The sequence below is a fragment of the Coregonus lavaretus genome (assembly GCF_964263955.1).
Source record: "Coregonus lavaretus genome assembly, chromosome: 28".
NCBI classification, from domain to species: Eukaryota; Metazoa; Chordata; class Actinopteri; order Salmoniformes; family Salmonidae; genus Coregonus; species Coregonus lavaretus.
In genome coordinates this window covers 33,133,841-33,156,073 of record NC_140015.1, presented here as the reverse complement: position 1 = coordinate 33,156,073, position 22,233 = coordinate 33,133,841, and the positions used below count along the sequence as shown (strand labels likewise).

Sequence of the window (22,233 nt, the reverse complement as noted above, 5' to 3'; positions counted from 1 at the left end):
TATTTTGGCCCATTCCTCCATGCAGATCTCCTCTAGAGCAGTGATGTTTTGGGGCTGTCGCTGGGCAACACGGACTTTCAACTCCCTCCAAAGATTTTCTATGGGGTTGAGATCTGGAGACTAACTAGGCCACTCCAGGACCTTGAAATGCTTCTTACGAAGCCACTCCTTCGTTGCCCGGGCGGTGTGTTTGGGATCATTGTCATGCTGAAAGACCCAGCCACGTTTCATCTTCAATGCCCTTGCTGATGGAAGGAGGTTTTCACTCAAAATCTCACGATACATGGCCCCATTCATTCTTTCCTTTACACGGATCAGTCGTCCTGGTCCCTTTGCAGGAAAAACAGCCCCAAAGCATGATGTTTCCACCCCCATGCTTCACAGTAGGTATGGTGTTCTTTGGATGCAACTCAGCATTCTTTGTCCTCCAAACACGACGAGTTGAGTTTTTACCAAAAAGTTCTATTTTGGTTTCATCTGACCATATGACATTCTCCCAATCCTCTTCTGGATCATCCAAATGCACTCTAGCAAACTTCAGACGGGCCTGGACATGTACTGGCTTAAGCAGGGGGACACGTCTGCACTGCAGGATTTGAGTCCCTGGCGGCGTAGTGTGTTACTGATGGTAGGCTTTGTTACTTTGGTCCCAGCTCTCTGCAGGTCATTCACTAGGTCCCCCCGTGTGGTTCTGGGATTTTTGCTCACCGTTCTTGTGATCATTTTGACCCCACGGGGTGAGATCTTGCGTGGAGCCCCAGATCGAGGGAGATTATCAGTGGTCTTGTATGTCTTCCATTTCCTAATAATTGCTCCCACAGTTGATTTCTTCAAACCAAGCTGCTTACCTATTGCAGATTCAGTCTTCCCAGCCTGGTGCAGGTCTACAATTTTGTTTCTGGTGTCCTTTGACAGCTCTTTGGTCTTGGCAATAGTGGAGTTTGGAGTGTGACTGTTTGAGGTTGTGGACAGGTGTCTTTTATACTGATAACAAGTTCAAACAGGTGCCATTAATACAGGTAACGAGTGGAGGACAGAGGAGCCTCTTAAAGAAGAAGTTACAGGTCTGTGAGAGCCAGATCTTGCTTGTTTGTAGGTGACCAAATACTTATTTTCCACCATAATTTGCAAATCAATTCATTAAAAATCCTACAATGTGATTTTCTGGATTTTTTTTCCTCAATTTGTCTGTCATAGTTGACGTGTACCTATGATGAAAATTACAGGCCTCTCTCATCTTATTAAGTGGGAGAACTTGCACAATTGGTGGCTGACTAAAAACTTTTTTTCCCCACTGTACACTTCCTGATGTTTTGCTTGAAGTTAATCTTGCATTTTAACTTGCTACCGGAAAGTACCAGAGAAAAGTAGCCTACACATCAGTCAGAGAGCAACTGGTGATCCAATGATGAGAGCAAAGATATTTCATCCAAGTGGAGAAGTGCAACTGAAGCATGAAATTAGTCCTTTTACATTCATGATTTGGAGCGAACCCTGACTAAAGCTGAGAAGAATTTACAGTAAGAATTATTTTAGATTTGTGTTTACAAAACGTAGCAAGATATTTCTTTCTGCGTTTTATCTTTCCTTTTCTGCATGAAAAACGCAGAATCCTGCGTTAACTTGACCCCAGTGAATTTGTCACGTTTGCTCCATGTGCTCTTTGTAACTGGCTCAATTGAATTTTTGTGACCAAAAATAAACATTTGTGCTTAAAATCATACCATTGGTATACCGCCCAAGTCTCTCACTCCCTGTTTCACCTCTTCCCTCATCTCCCCTTACACCTCCTCACCTCTCCCTCACCCCTCCTTACCTCTCCCTCCCCACCCCTCTGTTATCCTCTGAACACTCTTGGTCTGCAGGGTGCTAATATACTCTCTGATGTGAGACAGGCAGGATTTTGCCGATCAGCGGGGGCATTTTTCATTTAAACCTCTGAGTCTGTCTGTAAAAGGGCTGCGGGAGAAAAAACACCCCGGTCACCTCTGCAGCTCAGACCTCCTCTCAAAGACTGCTTAGTTTAACCGTGTCTCGGATGGTTCTCCCCTTGTTTTTCTTTGAATGGCTGGCTGTGGTTTGTTCATAAAGGCGATGCAGCAAATGGATTGCGGAGTGCAGCCCATGTTTACAAGTGCAGCGCGCCACTAATTCTCCACATCTTGAAGTCATCACACCTCACTCTTATAAAGCGCAGTATTAACGTTTTTACACCACAGTCTCTCTCCAATCAAAGCTGAACAAACAAACTGGGGCGACTGATCTCCCCCCTCCATTTTAGCAATGTGGCATTAAATGTGATTTTAAAGTTTCTTTTGGGAAGCGTACCAGACTGGTGAGGTGTAGGTGTCCGGATAAATGAGCTGTTTCTCTCTCTCCATGTCTCTCGCTCTCCATTTCTCTTGCTCTCTCTCGCTCTCTGTGTCTCCCTCCACCGTGTCTCGTTGTCTTTTAACTGACACATAAAGGTCCCAGTATCTCTGAGATTCTGACCATAGTCACTGGTTGGTGATTGATTTGTTACTTGTCAGATGCATGGAAGAAATATACAAATCAAATCCATGACCATCATTGGTCAAATCAGGTGGTTTTTATTTGCAGTAGGCTAAAACTTGAAGATGGATGTTTAAAAATATTAGGCTAAAGTTTTTTTTCTTCTCAAGAATCTTGGCCCCACTGTTTGCTCTCTGAGCTAGGCTAGCTAAGAGCTGTATATGGTTGAGGTATTGGTAACACACGGCACTAATTGCACAGTGTTTATCCCCCCTTGCCTGGTACCATTTGGGAGAACCGTGTGTGTGTGCGTGCACGCCTGTGTGTGAAGGCAAGGTCTTATCTAGGCTTGGAGACTCACTTTGCTCCGTCCCCTTTGACCGGCTCTGAATGCTACGCCGCCAGCAGCTAATTGGCCATTCAAGCGTACGCTGCTGTGGCGGCAGTGGTGGCGGCTGCATGCTAAATTCTCCCGGCTGTGTGTAGTCTGAACCTTTAAATCTAATCAGTCCCATTGGCGCCACGATCGATGCCTTTTTCTCCCTTCCCCTCCGCTGCCTGAGTCGGCTGTCAGGAGCTAGAGGAAGGAGTTGCCTGGCCCCTTAGGCACAGATAGGAACAGTTTACCCTCTCCAAATTCTAACCGTAGCTGGGGGGAATGCCAAACTGCCCTAAGGTCAGTGCCAGTCTAGGGGCGAGTCAGGGTCCATCAGAAGGGATGATACAGAGGGATATTGGCAGGTACACACACACACACACTGAGTTCTTCTCAACTCTCCTGCTCAGAGCAATCCATTTGAGGCCTCTCATTTCAGGCTTGGCTTCACTAGACTGTCTGCTGTCATACGCAACAAGGCTGAGGTAGACTGTCTGCCGTCATACGCAACAAGGCTGAGGTAGACTGTCTGCTGTCATACGCAACAAGGCTGAGAGAGAATGTCTTCTGTCATACGCAACAAGGCTGAGAGAGAATGTCTTCTGTCATACGCAACAAGGCTGAGAGAGAATGTCTTCTGTCATACGCAACAAGGCTGAGAGAGACTGACTGTAACAGTTTCCGTGGAGCTGAACTAGAGGAGAGGAGTGTCTCATTCTAACCCGGCTTGAGTCTCCAGGCAGATCAGTAGGCAAGGCAAAGAAAGCCTTTCAGTGGAGTATGGCTGGGGCTCAGGTGTTTTAATGGAGCTGTGGCTGAGGAGTCTCTCCCTCTCTCTAACCGGTCTGTGGACTAGTCTCTCCCTCTCGCTAACCGGTCTGTGGACTAGTCTCTCCCTCTCGCTAACCGGTCTGTGGACTAGTCTCTCCCTCTCTAACCGGTCTGTGGACTAGTCTCTCCCTCTCGCTAACCGGTCTGTGGACTAGTCTCTCCCTCTCTAACCGGTCTGTGGACTAGTCTCTCCCTCTCTCTAACCGGTCTGTGGACTAGTCTCTCCCTCTCTAACCGGTCTGTGGACTAGTCTCTCCCTCTCTCTAACCGGTCTGTGGACTAGTCTCTCCCTCTCTCTAACCGGTCTGTGGACTAGTCTCTCCCTCTCGCTAACCGGTCTGTGGACTAGTCTCTCCCTCTCTCTAACCGGTCTGTGGACTAGTCTCTCCCTCTCTCTAACCGGTCTGTGGACTAGTCTCTCCCTCTCTCTAACCGGTCTGTGGACTAGTCTCTCCCTCTCTCTAACCGGTCTGTGGACTAGTCTCTCCCTCTCTCTAACCGGTCTGTGGACTAGTCTCTCCCTCTCTCTAACCGGTCTGTGGACTAGTCTCTCCCTCTCTCTAACCGGTCTGTGGACTAGTCTCTCCCTCTCTCTAACCGGTCTGTGGACTAGTCTCTCCCTCTCGCTAACCGGTCTGTGGACTAGTCTCTCCCTCTCTCTAGCCTGTGTTGTCTGTGGACCAGAGTCTCAGCCAGCCAGCCTGCGTGCTGAGACCTGACTGTTATTACCACTCAGGTTGGAGAATGTGTCTAATAGAGAATTTTCAGCTTCAGTCGTAACAAAGACCAGGGTGAATCATCATGGCCGGGGCCCAGCCGCCGCACTTCAGGTTATAGAATCTTGAGAACTCACAGGATTTTGGATGACTCAAAGTGTCAAAGGATTTCCCACTCGTTCTCCTTTTATGTCCCGCCTGGCTGCACTTGGCATTATGCCGTCTCCTGGATGGATTTTGGTTTCTCGCCCATGGAACCTTTATTTCTTTATTTTTTAAGTGCTCCAGCTATGGTTGTCAGATGGATGAATGGTCTATCAGAATGCTGGTACTATAGTATTTCAGCTGTTTTCTCTTTCTGGAACTCTCATTTCTCGGTCTCTCTCCCTCTACATGCTCATTCTGTAACAGGACTGGCTGCTGCAACTTGTGGACATGGTGTCTGAGACACAGGTGCTAGCTTTCATAGGATATGTGCATATTGTATAGACCTAGTAGAAATATCTCTTCCCATTCAGTGGTCTTCTGTAGCTCAGTTGGTAGAGCATGGCGCTTTTGCAATGCCAGGAACGTGGGTTCAATTCCCGGGACCACCATATGTAAAAAATGTATGCACCCATGACTATGTCGCTTTGGAAAAAAGTGTATACTAAATGGCTGTTGTTATTATTATTATTCAGTGACTGCAGGCCTAATTGATAAAGGTGCTAAGTAGAGTCAAGCTCCTTAACCCCTAAACTGCCAGTAAATCTTCATTAGAGTTCTCTGACAGCACTGGTCTCTCTTACTGACAGACTATCCCATTACAACCTGGCAACCTGACTGTTCAGGCACTCCCACTCTGGAAGAGGGAGGATCTCTCCAACTTGAAAACCTGGCAGTCTAAGCACTGCGCTTGGCGTGCGACGGTTTGCCTCTCATGCCATTGTAATCTTTGTCTGAACACGCACATACACACACACACACACACACACCCTTACGTACAGGACCTTGACATGAGCATGTGATTTGGACTCTAGGCCTCATTAGTGCTCTGTGTGTGTGTGTGTGTTGTTTACTCAGCGCTCAGAGTTCATTCCTCCCTAAGACCCTAGCCAGCCACAAGAATGCTCCTTGCTGCTCTGGAGACTGGAGAGGAGGGAAGCCCATAGCCCAGGCTCTTCTATGTCAGTCACCCTTTTCTACACACACGCACATACTTATTATTGAGTTCCCCTCAACTCTCCGGCTCTGATCAGTCCAGCCCAGGGCTGTGTTCACTTGGAAGAAAACGCTCCAATACCGAGTGAAAGAGGGAGGTACTATATGAATATGAACTTGTCCAATACGTTTTTTGTTGTTTTTGTTTTCGTTATCCATTGCAAAACGTTTTGCTACCAGGTGCCCTAGTGAACACAAACCAGGCCTCAGTGCCCTTTCATTTCAGGCATAGCTTCACTGCTGTCAGATCCAACAGAGTTCTCATGAAGTGGTTCAACTGGCCCCATGGAGAACCTCCTCACCTACTCAACCCCTCTTCAGCGCAACTCCAGTTAATGAGGCATGGTATTGTTAGCCTATTAGTTTAGACCCAGTGCAACCTCTCCCCTTACTAACATGTATGACACACAAAGAACTTCCTAACAAATACAATGACGTCATCGTCATCTAACAGTTATTGTTGGGGTATACAGCTGTTATTACAGCAGGGAGACAGTGATGTGTTGGGACTGTGGAGTTGGGATGGTCAGGTGGGAGAATAGGCTACGCGGCAGGGTTTCCGTTAGCCAGTAGTAGCTGGCTTTTGGCAAAAATCCCATTGCAAAATAATGCTTTTTAGCCTATTCATTGATGGAAATACCAGTCCATGTAAATACATTTGACCGGTCATGCTGATCGGTGTATAGGTTAATTTGCATAATTTAGTGGAAGTAAATTGGCGCGTGTTTTCTTTTAGTTGTTATTTATCTTTATCACACGTGGACTAGTGATGCGCGGGTTGACTCATAACCCGCGGTTATATCCGCGGGGCGGACGGGTTTAGGGTCATTAAAACAATAGCTTAAAAAAGCCATGAATATGTAATTATTGTGCAATTTATATAGTCTACATCAAGGTTTTTCTTTAATTATTTTAGGATATCTGGGATTGGTGCATAAGCCTAAACTTTAGGGCTTAACTGTACGCGTGCAAAATTGCCTACACAGCCAATCACAAAATAATGCTTTTGGGAATCCACGGAGGCAAAAAGGACATTGTCGAAATGTAATTCAATAAGACAAAAGCTGCCAAAGGAGAGTTGAAAATAAAACGAAGGAAGTGCCAGAAAAGTAATGTTTGGAAAATATTTGGTGAGGTGGTAAAAGAGGATGATAGCAGTGCCGGCTATGTTATATGTGATGAGGCGTTATACAAATTAGACAGTCACAAGAAGGGTCTTAAAATAGGCCTATGGTATGTCAAGGGAACTGTAGCCTACTGTTTAGATGGATTAAATTAAAACTGAAATCTGGACGACTAACCAGAATAATCTACTGTTTTTTGGCAAAATCCAAAGTCCTCTGATAATACTAGTCCTGTGCGAATCGACATCCATGTGTTTTGAGAGAAATGTCTGAGTTTGACAGTTGTTGCTCGTGGTTTGAGCAAGAAAACAATAACTGATTTGATAAATTGAACTAAGTGCTGTGGATAGCCTGTATATGAAGGGGCTACAAGTATCAACTATTTCTACGTTTTGTGCAAATGAATTGATCGGCAAATGCATCATAAAAAAATATTGCGCCTATTTAATGCAACCGTTGCTGTTAATAGATCACAAAGCAGCATACAACTGAGCTAAACGTTTGGAACAAGTTCACTTTCTCATCCATAACCTGTTAGCTGTTTAGCTCACATCTGTAGGCTGGGGGGCATTTACGACGTCTTCTACTGCGGATCGCTAAAATATCCTTATGATTATGATCACACTTCCTCAATTCAAAAATTATAGTGACACTATACCAAAGATGGTTTAGAAACTTGGGAACCAAGCTCGAGTTATCTGTGTAGCCTGTTATCGCCTGAACTTGTTGAAATATCTTCACGCCTAGAAAAAAACCTCCAGGCTTCCGTCATAACTGTCAATTTTATATATATATATATATATATATATATATATATATATATATATATATATATATATATATATATATATATATATATATATATATATATATATATATATATATATATATACACACAGTTGAAGTCGGAAGTTTACATACACTCGTTTTTCAACCACTCCACACATTTCTTGTTAACAAACTATAGTTTTGGCAAGTCGGTTAGGACATCTACTTTGTGCATGACACAAGTAATTTTTCCAACAATTGTTTACAGACAGATTATTTCACTTATAATTCACTGTATCACAATTCCAGTGGGTCAGAAGTTTACATACACTAAGTTGACTGTGCCTTTAAACAGCTTGGAAAATTCCAGGAAATTATGTCATGGCATTAGAAGCTTCTGATAGGCTAATTGACATCATTTGAGTCAATTGGAGGTGTACCTGTGGATGTATTTCAAGGCCTACCTTCAAACTCAGTGCCTCTTTGCTTGACATCATGGGAAAATCAAAATAAATCAGCCAAGACCTCAGAAAAAAATGTGTAGACCTCCACAAGTCTGGTTCATCCTTGGGAGCAATTTCCAAACGTCTGAAGGTACCACGTTCATCTGTACAAACAATAGTACGTAAGTATAAACCCCATGGGACCACACAGCCGTCATACCGCTCAGGAATGAGACGCGTTCTGTCTCCTAGAGATGAACATACTTTGGTGCGAAAAGTGCAAATCAATCCCAGAACAACAACAAAGGACCTTGTGAAGATGCTGGAGGAAACAGGTACAAAAGTATCTACAGTGGGGAGAACAAGTATTTGATACACTGACGATTTTGCAGGTTTTCCTACTTACAAAGCATGTAGAGGTCTGTAATTTCTATCATAGGTACACTTCAACTGTGAGAGACGGAATCACATTGTATGATTTTTAAGTAATTAATTTGCATTTTATTGCATGACATAAGTATTTGATCACCTACCAACCAGTAAGAATTCCGGCTCTCACAGACCTGTTCGTTTTTCTTTAAGAAGCCCTCCTGTTCTCCACTCATTACCTGTATTAACTACACCTGTTTGAACTCGTTACCTGTATAAAAGACACCTGTCCACACACTCAATCAAACAGACTCCAACCTCTCCACAATGGCCAAGACCAGAGAGCTGTGTAAGGACATCAGGGATAAAATTGTAGACCTGCACAAGGCTGGGATGGGCTACAGGACAATAGGCAAGCAGCTTGGTGAGAAGGCAACAACTGTTGGCGCAATTATTAGAAAATGGAAGAAGTTCAAGATGACGGTCAATCACCCTCGGTCTGGGGCTCCATGCAAGATCTCACCTCGTTGGGCATCAATGATCATGAGGAAGGTGAGGGATCAGCCCAGAACTACACGGCAGGACCTGGTCAATGACCTGAAGAGAGCTGGGACCACAGTCTCAAAGAAAACCATTAGTAACACACTACGCCATCATGGATTAAAATCCTGCAGCGCACGCAAGGTCCCCCTGCTCAAGCCAGCGCATATCCAGGCCCGTCTGAAGTTTGCCAATGACCATCTGGATGATCCAGAGGAGGAATGGGAGAAGGTCATGTGGTCTGATGAGACAAAAATAGAGCTTTTTGGTCTAAACTCCACTCGCCGTGTTTGGAGGAAGAAGAAGGATGAGTACAACCCCAAGAACACCATCCCAACCGTGAAGCATGGAGGTGGAAACATCATTCTTTGGGGATGCTTTTCTGCAAAGGGGACATGACGACTGCACCGTATTGAGGGGAGGATGGATGGGGCCATGTATCGCAAGATCTTGGCCATCAACCTCCTTCCCTCAGTAAGAGCATTGAAGATGCGTCGTGGCTGGGTCTTCCAGCATGACAACGACCCGAAACACACAGCCAGGGCAACTAAGGAGTGGCTCCGTAAGAAGCATCTCAAGGTCCTGGAGTGGCCTAGCCAGTCTCCAGACCTGAACCCAATAGAAAATCTTTGGAGGGAGCTGAAAGTCCGTATTGCCCAGCGACAGCCCCGAAACCTGAAGGATCTGGAGAAGGTTTGTATGGAGGAGTGGGCCAAAATCCCTGCTGCAGTGTGTGCAAGACCTACAGGAAACATATGATTTATGTAATTGCAAACAAATGTTTCTGTACCAAATATTAAGTTCTGCTTTTCTGATGTATCAAATACTTATGTCATGCAATAAAATGCAAATTAATTACTAAAAAATCATACAATGTGATTTTCTGGATTTTCTCTCACAGTTGAAGTGTACCTATGATAAAAATTACAGAAGTCTACATGCTTTGTAAGTAGGAAAACCTGCAAAATCGGCAGTGTATCAAATACTTGTTCTCCCCACTGTATATCCACAGTAAAACAAGTCCTATATCGACACAATCCAAAAGGCCGCTCAGCAAGGAAGAAGCCACTGCTTCAAAACCGCCATAAAAGCCATACTACGGTTTGCAACTGCACATGGGGGACAAAGATCATACCTTTTTGAGAAATGTCCTCTGGTCTGATGAAACAAAAATAGAACTGTTTGGCCATAATGACCATCCTTATGTTTGGAGGAAAAAGGGGGGAGGTTGCAAGCCGATGAACACCATCCCAACCGTGAAGCACAGGGGTGGCAGTATCATGCTGTGGGGGTGCTTTGCTGCAGGAGGGACTGGTGCACTTCACAAAATAGATGGCATCATGAGGAAGGAAAATTATGTGGATATATTGAGGCAACATCTCAAGACATCAGTCAGGAAGTTAAAGCTTGGTCGCAAATGGGTCTTCCAAATGGACAATGATCCCAAGCATACTTCCAAAGTTGTGGCAAAATGGCTTAAGGACAACAAAGTCAAGGTATTGGAGTGGCCATCACAAAGCCCTGACCTCAATCCTATAGAAAATTTTGTGGGCAGAACTGAAAAAGCGTGTGCGAGCAAGGAAGCCTACAAACCTGACTCAGTTACACCAGCTCTGTCAGGAGGAATGGGCCAAAATTCACCCAACTTATTGTGGGAAGCTTGTGGAAGGCTACCCGAAACGTTTGACCCAAGTTAAACAATTTCAAGGCAATGCTACCAAATACTAATTGAGTGTATGTAAACTTCTGACCCACTGAGAATGTGATGAAATAAATAAAAGCTGAAATAAGTCATTATCTCTACTATTATTCTGACATTTCACATTCTTAAAATAAAGTGGTGATCCTAACTGACCTAAGACAGGGAATTTTTACTAGGATTAAATGTCAGGAATTGTGAAAAACTGAGTTTAAATGTATTTGGCTAAGGTGTATGTAAACTTCTGACTTCAACTGTGTGTGTGAATTACAGGGGGCAGTGCAGTTTGGAAAAAACGTATCCCGTCCAAATCGTCCTCTGGAATAACGGTCATTCTGGTGTAATAAATACATAACTAACGTTCTCTAGTAATACTAGTCCCGTGCGAATAGGTCTATTGTCAAGGGGTGCTGAAGGTGGGTGTGGTGCATGAATCAAGCGCAGGACGCAGAAGCTCAGTCCAAAAGACTTTAGTGCAATATTCACGTAGAAAATAAGCACAATAAGCCCGAAGGCGAAATAACGGCGCACACAGGCGTCAAACAAACGGCGCACTAACATGTGCGAAAAACCTCTCCAAAACACTGGAGGGAAGTACGTAGCTCCAACACAAAACAGAAGAGCAATCACACACAAAGACAAACACACACAACGAGAACTAAATAGGACACTAACGAGGACTAACAAGACACAGGTGTACAACATCAAGACAAAACCAAACGAACATGAAACATAGATCGGTGGCAGCTAGTACTCCGGGGACGACGACCGCCGAAGCCTGCCCGAACCAGGAGGAGGAGCAGCCTCGGCCGAAATCGTGACATCTATAGCCTTAGTAATAACTCCTGCAGAATTAAGCATTTCTTGTAGTCCAATTATATACCAAATGTAGGCAAAATTTGGTGGAGAAATATGATTTATTTCATTCTGCGTCTTGAGAGAATGCAATGCTCAGTTAGAGACAATCTGTAGAAGTGTTGTCTTCATCATAAAAGCTGATAGTATTTGAACCACATAAAATATGCATCGAAGCCGAACTTAAATCTTATCAGAAACACTTTGGGTCGTTTTCACAGCTTTCTTTTTCTTTACAACCGGTCAAACTGATGTCATTTGAGAGTATTGTGTTTACCACGGCGTCTCCAGACTCTGTCACGTGCTCAGTGTGAACCTGCTTTCATCTGTGAAGAGCACAGGGCGCCAGTGGCGAATTTGCCAATCTTGGTGTTCTCTGGCAAATGCCAAACGTCCTGCACGGTGTTGGGCTGTAAGCACAACCCCCACCTGTGGACGTCGGGCCCTCATACCACCCTCATGGAGTCTGTTTCTGACCGTTTGAGCAGACACGTGCACATTTGTGGCCTGCTGGAGGTCATTTTGCAGGGCTCTGGCAGTGCTCCTCCTGCTCCTCCTTGCACAAAGGCGGAGGTAGCAGTCCTGCTGCTGGGTTGTTGCCCTCCTACGGCCTCCTCCACGTCTCCTGATGTACTGACCTGTCTCCTGGTAGCGCCTCCATGCTCTGGACACTACGCTGACAGACACAGCAAACCTTCTTGCCACAGCTCGCATTGATGTGCCATCCTGGATGAGCTGCACTACCTGAGCCACTTGTGTGGGTTGTAGACTCCGTCTCATGCTACCACTAGAGTGAAAGCACCGCCAGCATTCAAAAGTGACCAAAACATCAGCCAGGAAGCATAGGAACTGAGAAGTGGTCTGTGGTCACCACCTGCAAAACCAGTCCTTTATTGGGGGTGTCTTGCTAATTGCCTATAATTTCCACCTGTTGTCTATTCCATTTGCACAACAGCATGTGAAATGTATTGTCAATCAGTGTTGCTTCCTAAGTGGACAGTTTGATTTCACAGAAGTGTGATTGACTTGGCGTTACATTGTGTTGTTTAAGTGTTCCCTTTATTTTTTTGAGCAGTGTAGTATCAGTTCTCTGTCTGACAAGTAGTATGGAGCTGCGGCTCGGACTATTGCTTCATCCTATGTAATTGTATTCTCAGCGAATTTGATGTTTTTTTCCCCTCCTGTTAAGAGAAATTAGTAATTGAAGTTGTTAGGTTTATGTCCCATCCTACATTCCGTATTTACAAGGTTCTGATTTCTGTCATTCTGCGCACCATGGGTGGACGCCCTAATCGAGTTACGCACCCAATGCATATGGGTCCGGTAAATTTGTAAAATTTTCATTAAATTTAAAATGCTGCCGGTCAAATGTCAGGCACCGCATTTTCCTAATGAGAACCCTGGTACACGGCTAGGCTATTTTTAGGAATTGGCCAGGGAGCTCTATGCAGTGAACAGGGGAACCCAGAGACGGTGAGCAGAAACGCACACATGTCTCGGCACAGCTTCCAAGCAGACTGCAGTTCTTCAGTCCTACATTAGCATTTGGGCCCCAATCCAGCAGCGGAGAGAAGAGGAAGGGGTAGCTTAAGCTAGCATCTCCAGCAGCTGGGACAGTGTGTGTCTGGCTGTGTAGGTTATGCGAGTGTCTTTCGTGTTCATCAGTACTATAGTGTCATTACTAAATGTGACTTTCAGTAAGAGTGTGTATTGTGCTGTCGTCCGTTCTGTTCCTGGACTATGTTTGGAGAATTGCTAACTTTGACAGCCAGGCTAAACACTGTCAGACAGGCTGATAGTAAACTGACTAAAGCCTTTATCTCACTCTGACTGCTGTTTTGACAACCTGTGAATTGGATACTGTTCTGTGGGTACTTTCGCTTAATGTTGACAGCAACAATTTGATTTTGACACTGCAGTCTTTAACTTCTGGGGACTGTTTGTCTTGTCAAACAAGCACAACAACAGGCAAATCATGACTGAAAGTTACTGAGAGAACAGGCGTAGAAAGACACCACCTAAACTTTATGTTTTTCTTCCATTAGACCTGGTGTCGCTGTTCGACCTGGAGAATGACCTCCCGGACGAGCTGATCCCAAATGGGGACTTGGGTGGCTTGATGGGCATGTCCTCCAATGGCGGGGGAGGAGGAGTGCCTGGAGGAGGTCCCCGGGGCCTGGGCTCCATGGTCCCCGACGCTGCTGCCAAGCACAAGCAGCTGTCGGAGCTCCTGAGGGCGGGCAGTGCTGGGCCCGGCGGCATGGGCCCCATGATGGGGAAAGGCCCCATGGGCCAGGGCTCGCCCAACCAAGCCCAGAAAGGAAGCCCCACCAGCGGACAACAAGGCAACGGCTCCATGGCGGGCTTCAACCAGGCTATGATGAACAGCCAGGGACACGGGATGCCGGGCCAGGTGATGAACGGGGCCCTGGGGCCGGCGGGACGGGGCAGGCTGGGGCTGCAGCAGTATCAGGTCCAGGCCATGCAGGATGCTGGGGGGGGCGCAGGGCCGGGAGGCAGCAGTGTGCTGGCTGAGACTCTGGCTCAGGGAGGAGGGCAGATGGGAGCTCACAACACCATGAACACCCAGCAGGCTGGCAACATGAATAAGGTGAGTGTTGGTGCATGTACTGTCTGTTTACGGTCTGGCTTCACTAGGGACCTAGGGTATTTACTAGTCTGGCCAGGAAAACTCATTGCCTTGCCGTATGATTTGTGATTGTAAAACTGGGGTAAATACATCTTGTCAATTATTTATTTATATACAGTGCCAGTCAAAAGTTTGGACACCTGCTCATTCAAGGGTCTTTCTTTATTTCTACTATTGTAGAATTCTACATTGTAAAAACTAGTCATCAAAACTATGAAATAACACACATGGAATCATGTCGTAACCAAAAAAGTGTTAAACGAATCAAAATATATTTTATATTTGAGATTCTTCAAAGTAGCCACCCTTTGCCTTGACAGCTTTGAACACGCTTGGCATTCTGTCAACCAGCTTCACCTGGAATGCTTTTCCAAAAGTCTTGAAGGAGTGCCCACATATGCTGAGCACTTGTTGGCTGCTTTTCCTTCACTCTGCGGTCCAACTCATTCCAAACCATCTCAATTGGGTTGAGGACGGGTGATTGTGGAGGCCAGGTCATCTGATGCAGCACTCCATCACTCTCCTTCTTGGTCAAATAGCCCTTACACAGCCTGGAGGTGTGTCGGGTCATTGTCCTGTTGAAAAATAAATGATAGTCCTACTAAGTGCAAACCAGATGGAATGGCGAATCGCTGCAGAATGCTGTGGTAGCCATGCTGGTTAAGTGTGCCTTGAATTCTAAATAAATCACAGACAGTGTCACCAGCAAAGCACCCCACACCACCTCCTCCATGCTTCACGGTGGGAACCACACATGCGGAGATCATCCGTTCACCTACTCTGCGTTTCACAAAGACACAGCGGTTGGAACCAAAAATCTCACATTTGGACTCATCAGACCAAAGGACATATTTCCACCGGTCTAATGTCCATTGCTTGTGTTTCTTGGCCCAAGCAAGTCTTCTTCTTATTGGTGTCCTTTAGTAGTGGTTTCTTTGCAGCAATTCGACCATGAAGGCCTGATTCACACAGTCCCCTCTGAACAGTTGATGGTGAGATGTGTCTGTTACATGAACTTTGAAGCATTTATTTGGGCTACAATTTCTAAGGCTGGTAACTCTCTAATGAACTTATCCAGCAGAGGTAACTCTGTGTACTTCCTTTCCTGTGGCAGTCCTCATGAGAGCCAGTTTCATCATAGCGCTTGATGGTTTTTGCGACTGCACTTGAAGAAACGTTCAAAGTTCTTGGAATTTCCCATATTGACTGACCTTCACAGCTTATTTGAGCTGTTCTTGCCATAATATGGACTTGGTCTTTTACCAAATAGGGCTATCTTCTGTATACCACCCCTACTTTGTCACAACACAACTGATTGGCTCAAACGCATTAAGAAGGAAAGAAATTCCACAAATTAACTTTTAACAAGGCACACCCATTAATTGAAATGCGTTCCAGGTGACTACCTCGTGAAGCTGGTTGAGAGAATACCAAGAGTGTGCAAAGCTGTCAAGGCAAAGGGTGGCTACTTTGAAGAATCTCAAATATAAAATATATTTTGATTTGTTTAACTATTTTTTGGTTACTACATGATTCCGTATGTGTTATTTCATAGTTTTGATGTCTTCACTATTATTCTACAAAGTAGAAAATAGTAAAAATAAAGAAAAACCCTGGAATGAGTAGGTGTGTCTAAACTTTTGACTGGTACTGTATATATCTCACCTTTTTGATTAGATTATTTAATTATATGCATCCAGTCTTGACACAGATGGGAGTGGGAAATGATGTCCTTGCTTTACTGTGTCCCATAGTCTTCCCATGCTTTGAGAGCAATGCTTTCTAAATGGCTTGTTCATTGCATTTTCCGTTCCATGCATGCTTTGCATCGGTACGTCTGTCTGTCCAGATAGGAAGCATATTGTTGGTTTGGTGGAAGAAGCATCTGTACGTTTACATCTGTCTGTCTAGATAGGAAGCTTGATGTTGGTTTGGTGGCACAAGCATCGGTACAGCTCTGGTATCCCTGCTCATCACTGTTGAGCTATGAGATGCAAAGTCATGTCTCTCTGTTTGGAACAGGGATTCCCTGCTCATATAGACTGATCTCTTGATACACTCACTGTGTGTGTGTGAGAGAATCGGAGTGTGAATGTGCATTGTTCTTGTACTGCTTGAGCGCTATAATCCCTGTTGGTCAATACGTGTACACATACATCTCTTGGTCTCCCTCCCTCTGATGCATCCTTGTCTCTCACCCACCATACACGCATCCATCTGTAAGCTTACCCTGGGATTGTTGGAGGAACAGGACACCCAGCTGGGGTGTTGAATACATCCCTCCAGTACAGCAGAAGTGACCTTTCATAGCATGTTAGGAGCACAGGCCTGCCCTCAGAACAGCCTTTTCCAATAACGGGATTCTGCCTGTAGCTACTGGAGTCAGAGGTCTCCATAGCAGATCAATGCTAACGTTATCCACTGGATTCCCTTGCTTAGCTAGCTGGTTGTAGCTACTGGAGTCAGAGCAGACAGCAGGGTAACAGTCTCATATCGTATGAGGTGTATATAGGTATTCCCTTGCCTGTCTCACTTGTAGGGAAGGCGAAAGCGTGGAGCATTAGGCCCATATAAATATAATTAATTATAATTCTATAGTTAGGTCTTGATATAGCTTGATATTTCATTAATAACCTATAGACTTTGGCCTACTATTTACTTGCTTCAAGTTGTTTTAGAATGTGGCTATAAATGATTGATGGAGGGTGAAGGGATATTTTTCTGTTTCTGCAAAGGCAACATACTGATAACAAGTAATGTCTTGATTCTGTGCAGAGAAAGAACAAGAGGAAGACTAGCTTTATATGTTGATATGTGAAAAGCGCATAGTAGTAGTTCTGTGGTAGTGATAGTTTCATGGATATCTACTGGTCTTATCTGCTACTGTTGTGGCTTGACAAGAAACCAAGGGGAAACCAGCTTGCTAGTTCATACACACGCGACACATGCAGGCCGTCACCACATGAAACAAACCCCCGGGCTCGCTGACACGCACTTGAGTGCCCAACTTTGCTTTCTTACACAATACTGCGCAAGACTGACAGTGAGTAATATCATGTCTACAGTTTTCTGCAAATTTTCCATAGTTACGCCCTAGCAACAGTAGCAGGGTCAACCCTGGGTGTTGATAGGACGTGAGTGCATCTTCACCATCTAACCTACTGCCAAGAGAAATGGATAGTAATGGAGAGAAAGAAATGAAGGACATATTGAAAGAGTGATTTAAGCTGTGGAGGCTAGTGTGTACGTGCAATGGTACGTTGGTTAGGCTGTGGTTGCTAGATGAAAGAGCTGTTGCTGGCTCTGGCAGTATTGACATTGCACAGCTGCCACAAGACTTACGCGTGCTGCTGAAGTGTGGCAGAGACCAGAGCGTCAGCCCAGCGTTCTGGGTATTTGTAATGATCAGCAGCAGGGTTGGGGTCAATTCCATTCAATTTAGACAGTATGCTAAACGAACATCTTCATTCCAAATTTTTCTAATTGAAGAGAATTGGAATTTCAGTGTACTTCCTGAATTGAAATAGAATTCACCCCAACTTCGATGAGCAGACGTGCTTCACAAACTGCACCCCTGCTAGCTAGAGTACACCTACTGCTGCCATTCACAGACATGTGGTGGTCTCTGTGGGAATCAGTAGGCACAACAACATGAGATAACTATTTGAAACAGAGGGACAATAACAACCTTGTGACAGAAGACCACTTGGTCTACCTTCATTTTCAGTTTGAAACTATACTCTCCGGTCTCTGTGGTAGTTTCCATTAGCTACAGTACTGCTACCAATGCCATTGAAAGAAATGGTAGCGGTACACCCCTGTTTTATGTTTTGTTTTGTCATTTAGCAGACACTCTTATCCAGAGCGACTTACAGGAGCAATTAGGGTTAAGTGCCTTGCTTAAGGGCACATCGACAGATTTTTCACCTAGTCGGCTCGGGGATTAGAACCAGCGACCTTTCGGTTACTGGCACAACGCTCTTACCCACTAAGCTACCTGCCGCCCCAGGTTTGGCATAGGGCATGTGAACACTCGTAGGTTTGGCATAGGGCATGTGAACACTCGTAGTTTCGCTCTCGCTCTCCCCGTTCTGTGTGTGCTGACCCCTTGGCTCATAATGGAGCTGTAAAGGGGACATGTGTGTGTTGGGGCGCCCTAAAGCTGGGGGGGGACGCCATACGCCACTGCTTATAAGTTAACTATCTAAGATGTGCCAAATAAATTATCCAGCTCAGTTGGAGCTGGAGCTGGCCTAGAGTTGGAGCAAGATCTAGCCTGTAAAAAGGAATAACAAAGTTGAAGCTTGAAGTGAGTTTGTTTGCCAGTCACTAAGCGTGCCCGTGCTAGACAGGGACCGTGAGAGTGTTTGTTTGTGGGAGACTAAAACTAAAGTGTACGTGAGGCAGAGCGGAAGTCGGGAGCGTCAGCGCGCCACTCTTTGTGTGTGTAGGGGGAGGGGCAGACGCACACAGCAGACTAGAGCTCAGCTGTTGAGCTGAGCGTGGCTGCTGCTAGTCTCTGGCTCTTTCATCTGTCTGCTGGAGCGCTGACAGCAGCGGGAGAGCCTCCTCCTCGCTCTCCTCTCCCCTCCACTAAGCACAGCAGAGCACAGTAAAAGAGCATGCTGCTAGAGCAGAGCAGGCAGGGCTGTGTACACATGCACACCAGGAGAGGGATGGAGTTTGGAGACGGGGATTAGGTTATTATGCTCGATTGCTAGTCATCCAACATATTAAAGTGGCAATCAGCAGTTCAAACAATAACAAATTGTTCTCAGGATGGGGCTGGGGAAATGTAACCACTCTCAAATTCATAGACAGAGCTATGGATGCAATGAGTTTTGAGGCTAGACAGTTTGTTTACATTTACTTTGTTTACAAATATTGGAGTAAAACAAGCTTACATTTTGGGGTTCTGGTGGAGTACGACATTGTAAGTTAGTGAGGCATTTCTTGGGTACATATCATTAAGTCAAAAAATTTATGTAGCAACTGCTGATTGCCCCTTTAAGACCTGAGCTATACACTGTGTGTACAAAATATTAAGATCACCTGCTCTTTCCATGACAGACTGACCAGGTGAAAGCTACAGTTGAAGTCGGATGTTTACATACACTTAGGTTGGAGTCATTAAAACTCGTTTTTCAACCACTCCAAACATTTCTTGTTAACAAACTATAGTTTTGGCAAGTCAGTTAGGACATGTACTTTGTGCATGACACAAGTAATTTTTCCAACAATTGTTTACAGACAGATTATTTCACTTATAATTCACTGTATCACAATTCCAGTGGGTCAGAAGTTTACATACACTAAGTTGACTGTGCCTTTAAACAGCTTGGAAAATTCCAGAAAATGATGTCATGGCTTTAGAAGCTTTTGATAGGCTAATTGACATAATTTGAGTCATTTGGAAGTGTACCTGTGGATGTATTTCAAGGCCTACCTTCAAACTCAGTGCCTCTTTGCTTGACATCATGGGAAAATCAAAAGAAATCAGCCAAGACCTCCGAAAAAAAATTGTAGACCTCTACAAGTCTGGTTCATCCTTGGGAGCAGTTTTCAAACGCCTGAAGGTACCACGTTCATCTGTACAAACAATAGTACGCAAGTATAAACACCATGGGACCACGCAGCCGTCATACCGCTGAGGAAGGAGACGCGTTCTGTCTCCTAGAGATGAACGTACTTTGGTGCGAAAAGTGCAAATCAATCCCAGAATAACAGCAAAGGACCTTGTGAAGATGCTGGAGGAAACCGGTACAAAAGTATCTATATCCTCAGTAAAACAAGTACTATATCAACATAACCTGAAAGGCCGCTCAGCAAGGAAGAAGCCAATGCTCCAAAACCGCCATAAAAAAAGACAGACTACGGTTTGCAACTGCACATGGGGACAAAGATCATACTTTTTGGAGAAATGTCCTCTGGTCTGATGAAACAAAATTATAACTGTTTGGCCATAATGACCATCAATATGTTTGGAGGAAAAAGGGGACAGCTTGCAAGCCGAAGAACACCATTCCAAACGTGAAGCACGGGGGTGGCAGCATCATGCTGTGGGGGTGCTTTGCTGCAGCAAGGACTGGTGTACTTCACAAAATAGATGGCATCATGAGGAAGGAAAATTATGTGGATATATTGAGGCAACATCTCAAGACATCAGTCAGGAAGTTAAAGCTTGATCGCAAATGGGTCTTCCAAATGGACAATGACCCCAAGCATACTTCCAAAGTTGTGGCAAAATGGCTTAAGGACAACAAAGTCAAGGTATTGAAGTGGCCATCACAAAGCCCTGACCTCAATCCTATAGAACATTTGTGGGCAGAACTGAAAAAGCGTGTGTGTGCAAGGAGGCCTACAAACCTGACTCAGTTACACCAGCTCTGTCAGGAGGAATGGGCCAAAATTCACCCAACTTATTGTGGGAAGCTTGTAGAAGGCTACCCGAAACGTTTGACCCAAGTTAAACAATTTAAAGGCAATGCTACCAAATACTAATTGAGTGTATGTAAACTTCAGACCCAGTGGGAATGTGATGAAATAAATAAAAGCTGAAATAAATCATTCTCGCCACTATTATTCTGACATTTCACATTCTTAAAATAAAGTGGTGATCCTAACTGACCTAAGACAGGGAATTTTTACTAGGATTAAATGTCAGGAATTGTGAAAAACTGAGTTTAAATGTATTTGGCTAAGGTGTATGTAAACTTCCGACTTCAACTGTATGATCCCTTATTGATGTCAGTTGTTAAATCCACTTCAATCAATGTAGATGAAGGGGAGGATACGAGTTAGAGAAGGATTTTTAAGCCTCGAGACAATTGAGACATGGATTGTGTATGTGTGCCATTCAGAGGGTGAATGGGCAAGACAAATTATTTACAGTGCATTTGGAAAGTATTCAGACCCCTTCCCTTTTTCCACATTTTGTTACGTTACAGCCTTATTCTAAAATTGATTAAATTAATTTTCTTCATCAATCTACACACAATACCCCATAATGACAAAGCAAAAACTGTTTTTTAGACATTTAAAACAGATACCTTATTTATATAAGTATTTAGACCCTCTTGCTATGAGACTCGAAATTGAGCTCAGGTGCATCCTGTTTCCATTGATCATCCTTGAGATGTTTCTACAACTTGATTGGAGTCCACCTGTGGTCAATTCAATTGATTGGACATGATTTGGAAAGACACGCCTGTCTTATTTAAGGTCCAACAGTTGACAGTGCATGTCTGAGCAAAAACCAAGCCATGAGGTCAAAGGAATTGTCCGTAGAGCTCAGAGACAGGATTGTGTCAAGGCACATATCTGGGGAAGGGTACCAAAAAATGTCTGCAGCATTGAAGGTCCCCAAGAACACAGTGGCTTCCATCATCCTTAAATGGAAGAAGTTTGAAACCACCAAGACTCTTCCTAGAGCTGGCCGCCCGGCCAAACTGACCAATCGGGTTAGAAGGACCTTGGTCAGGGAGGTGACAATGAACCCGATGGTCACTCTGACAGAGCTCTAGAGTTCCTCTGTGGAGATTGGAGAACCTTCCAGAAGGACAACCATCTCTGCGGCACTCCACCAATCAGGCCTTAATGGTAGAGTGGCCAGACGGAAGCCACTCCTCACTAAAAAGCACATGACAGCCCGCTTGGAGTTTGCCAAAAGGCACCTAAAGGACTCTCGGACCATGAGGAACAAGACTTTCTGGTTTGATGAAACCAAGATTGAACTCTTTGGCCTGAATGCCAAGCGTCTCATCTGGAGGAAACCTTGCACCATCCCTACGGTGAAGCATGGTGGTGGCAGCATCATGCTGTTGGGATGTTTTTCAGCGGCAGGGACTGGGAGACTAGTCAGGATTAAGGGAAAGATTAATGGAGCAAAGTACAGAGATCCTTGATGAAAACCTGCTCCAGAGCTCTCAGGACCTCAGACTGGGGCGAAGGTTCAATTCCCAACAGGACAACGGCCCTAAGCACGCAGCCAAGACAATGCAGCGGGTGGCTTTGGGACAAGTCTCTGAATGTCCTTGAGTGGCCCAGCCAGAGCCCGGACTTGAACCCGATCGAACATCTCTGGAGAGACCTGAAAATAGCTGTGCAGCGACGCTCCCCATCCAACCTGACAGCGTTTGAGAGGATCTGCAGAGAAGAATGGTAGAAACT

General features: G+C 44.9%; 1 protein-coding gene across 1 annotated transcript in view; it reads left to right on the top strand.

The window, feature by feature from the left end:
• The window catches only part of LOC311104526 (histone lysine acetyltransferase CREBBP-like), a 74,572-nt gene that overhangs the window by 9,173 nt on the left and 43,166 nt on the right, over positions 1–22,233 (top strand). Inside the window, exon 2 of the mRNA XM_084146389.1 lies at positions 13,460–14,025. Within this exon, the coding sequence (XP_084002515.1) occupies positions 13,460–14,025 (566 nt within the window). The remainder of the gene's footprint in view (positions 1–13,459; positions 14,026–22,233) is intronic.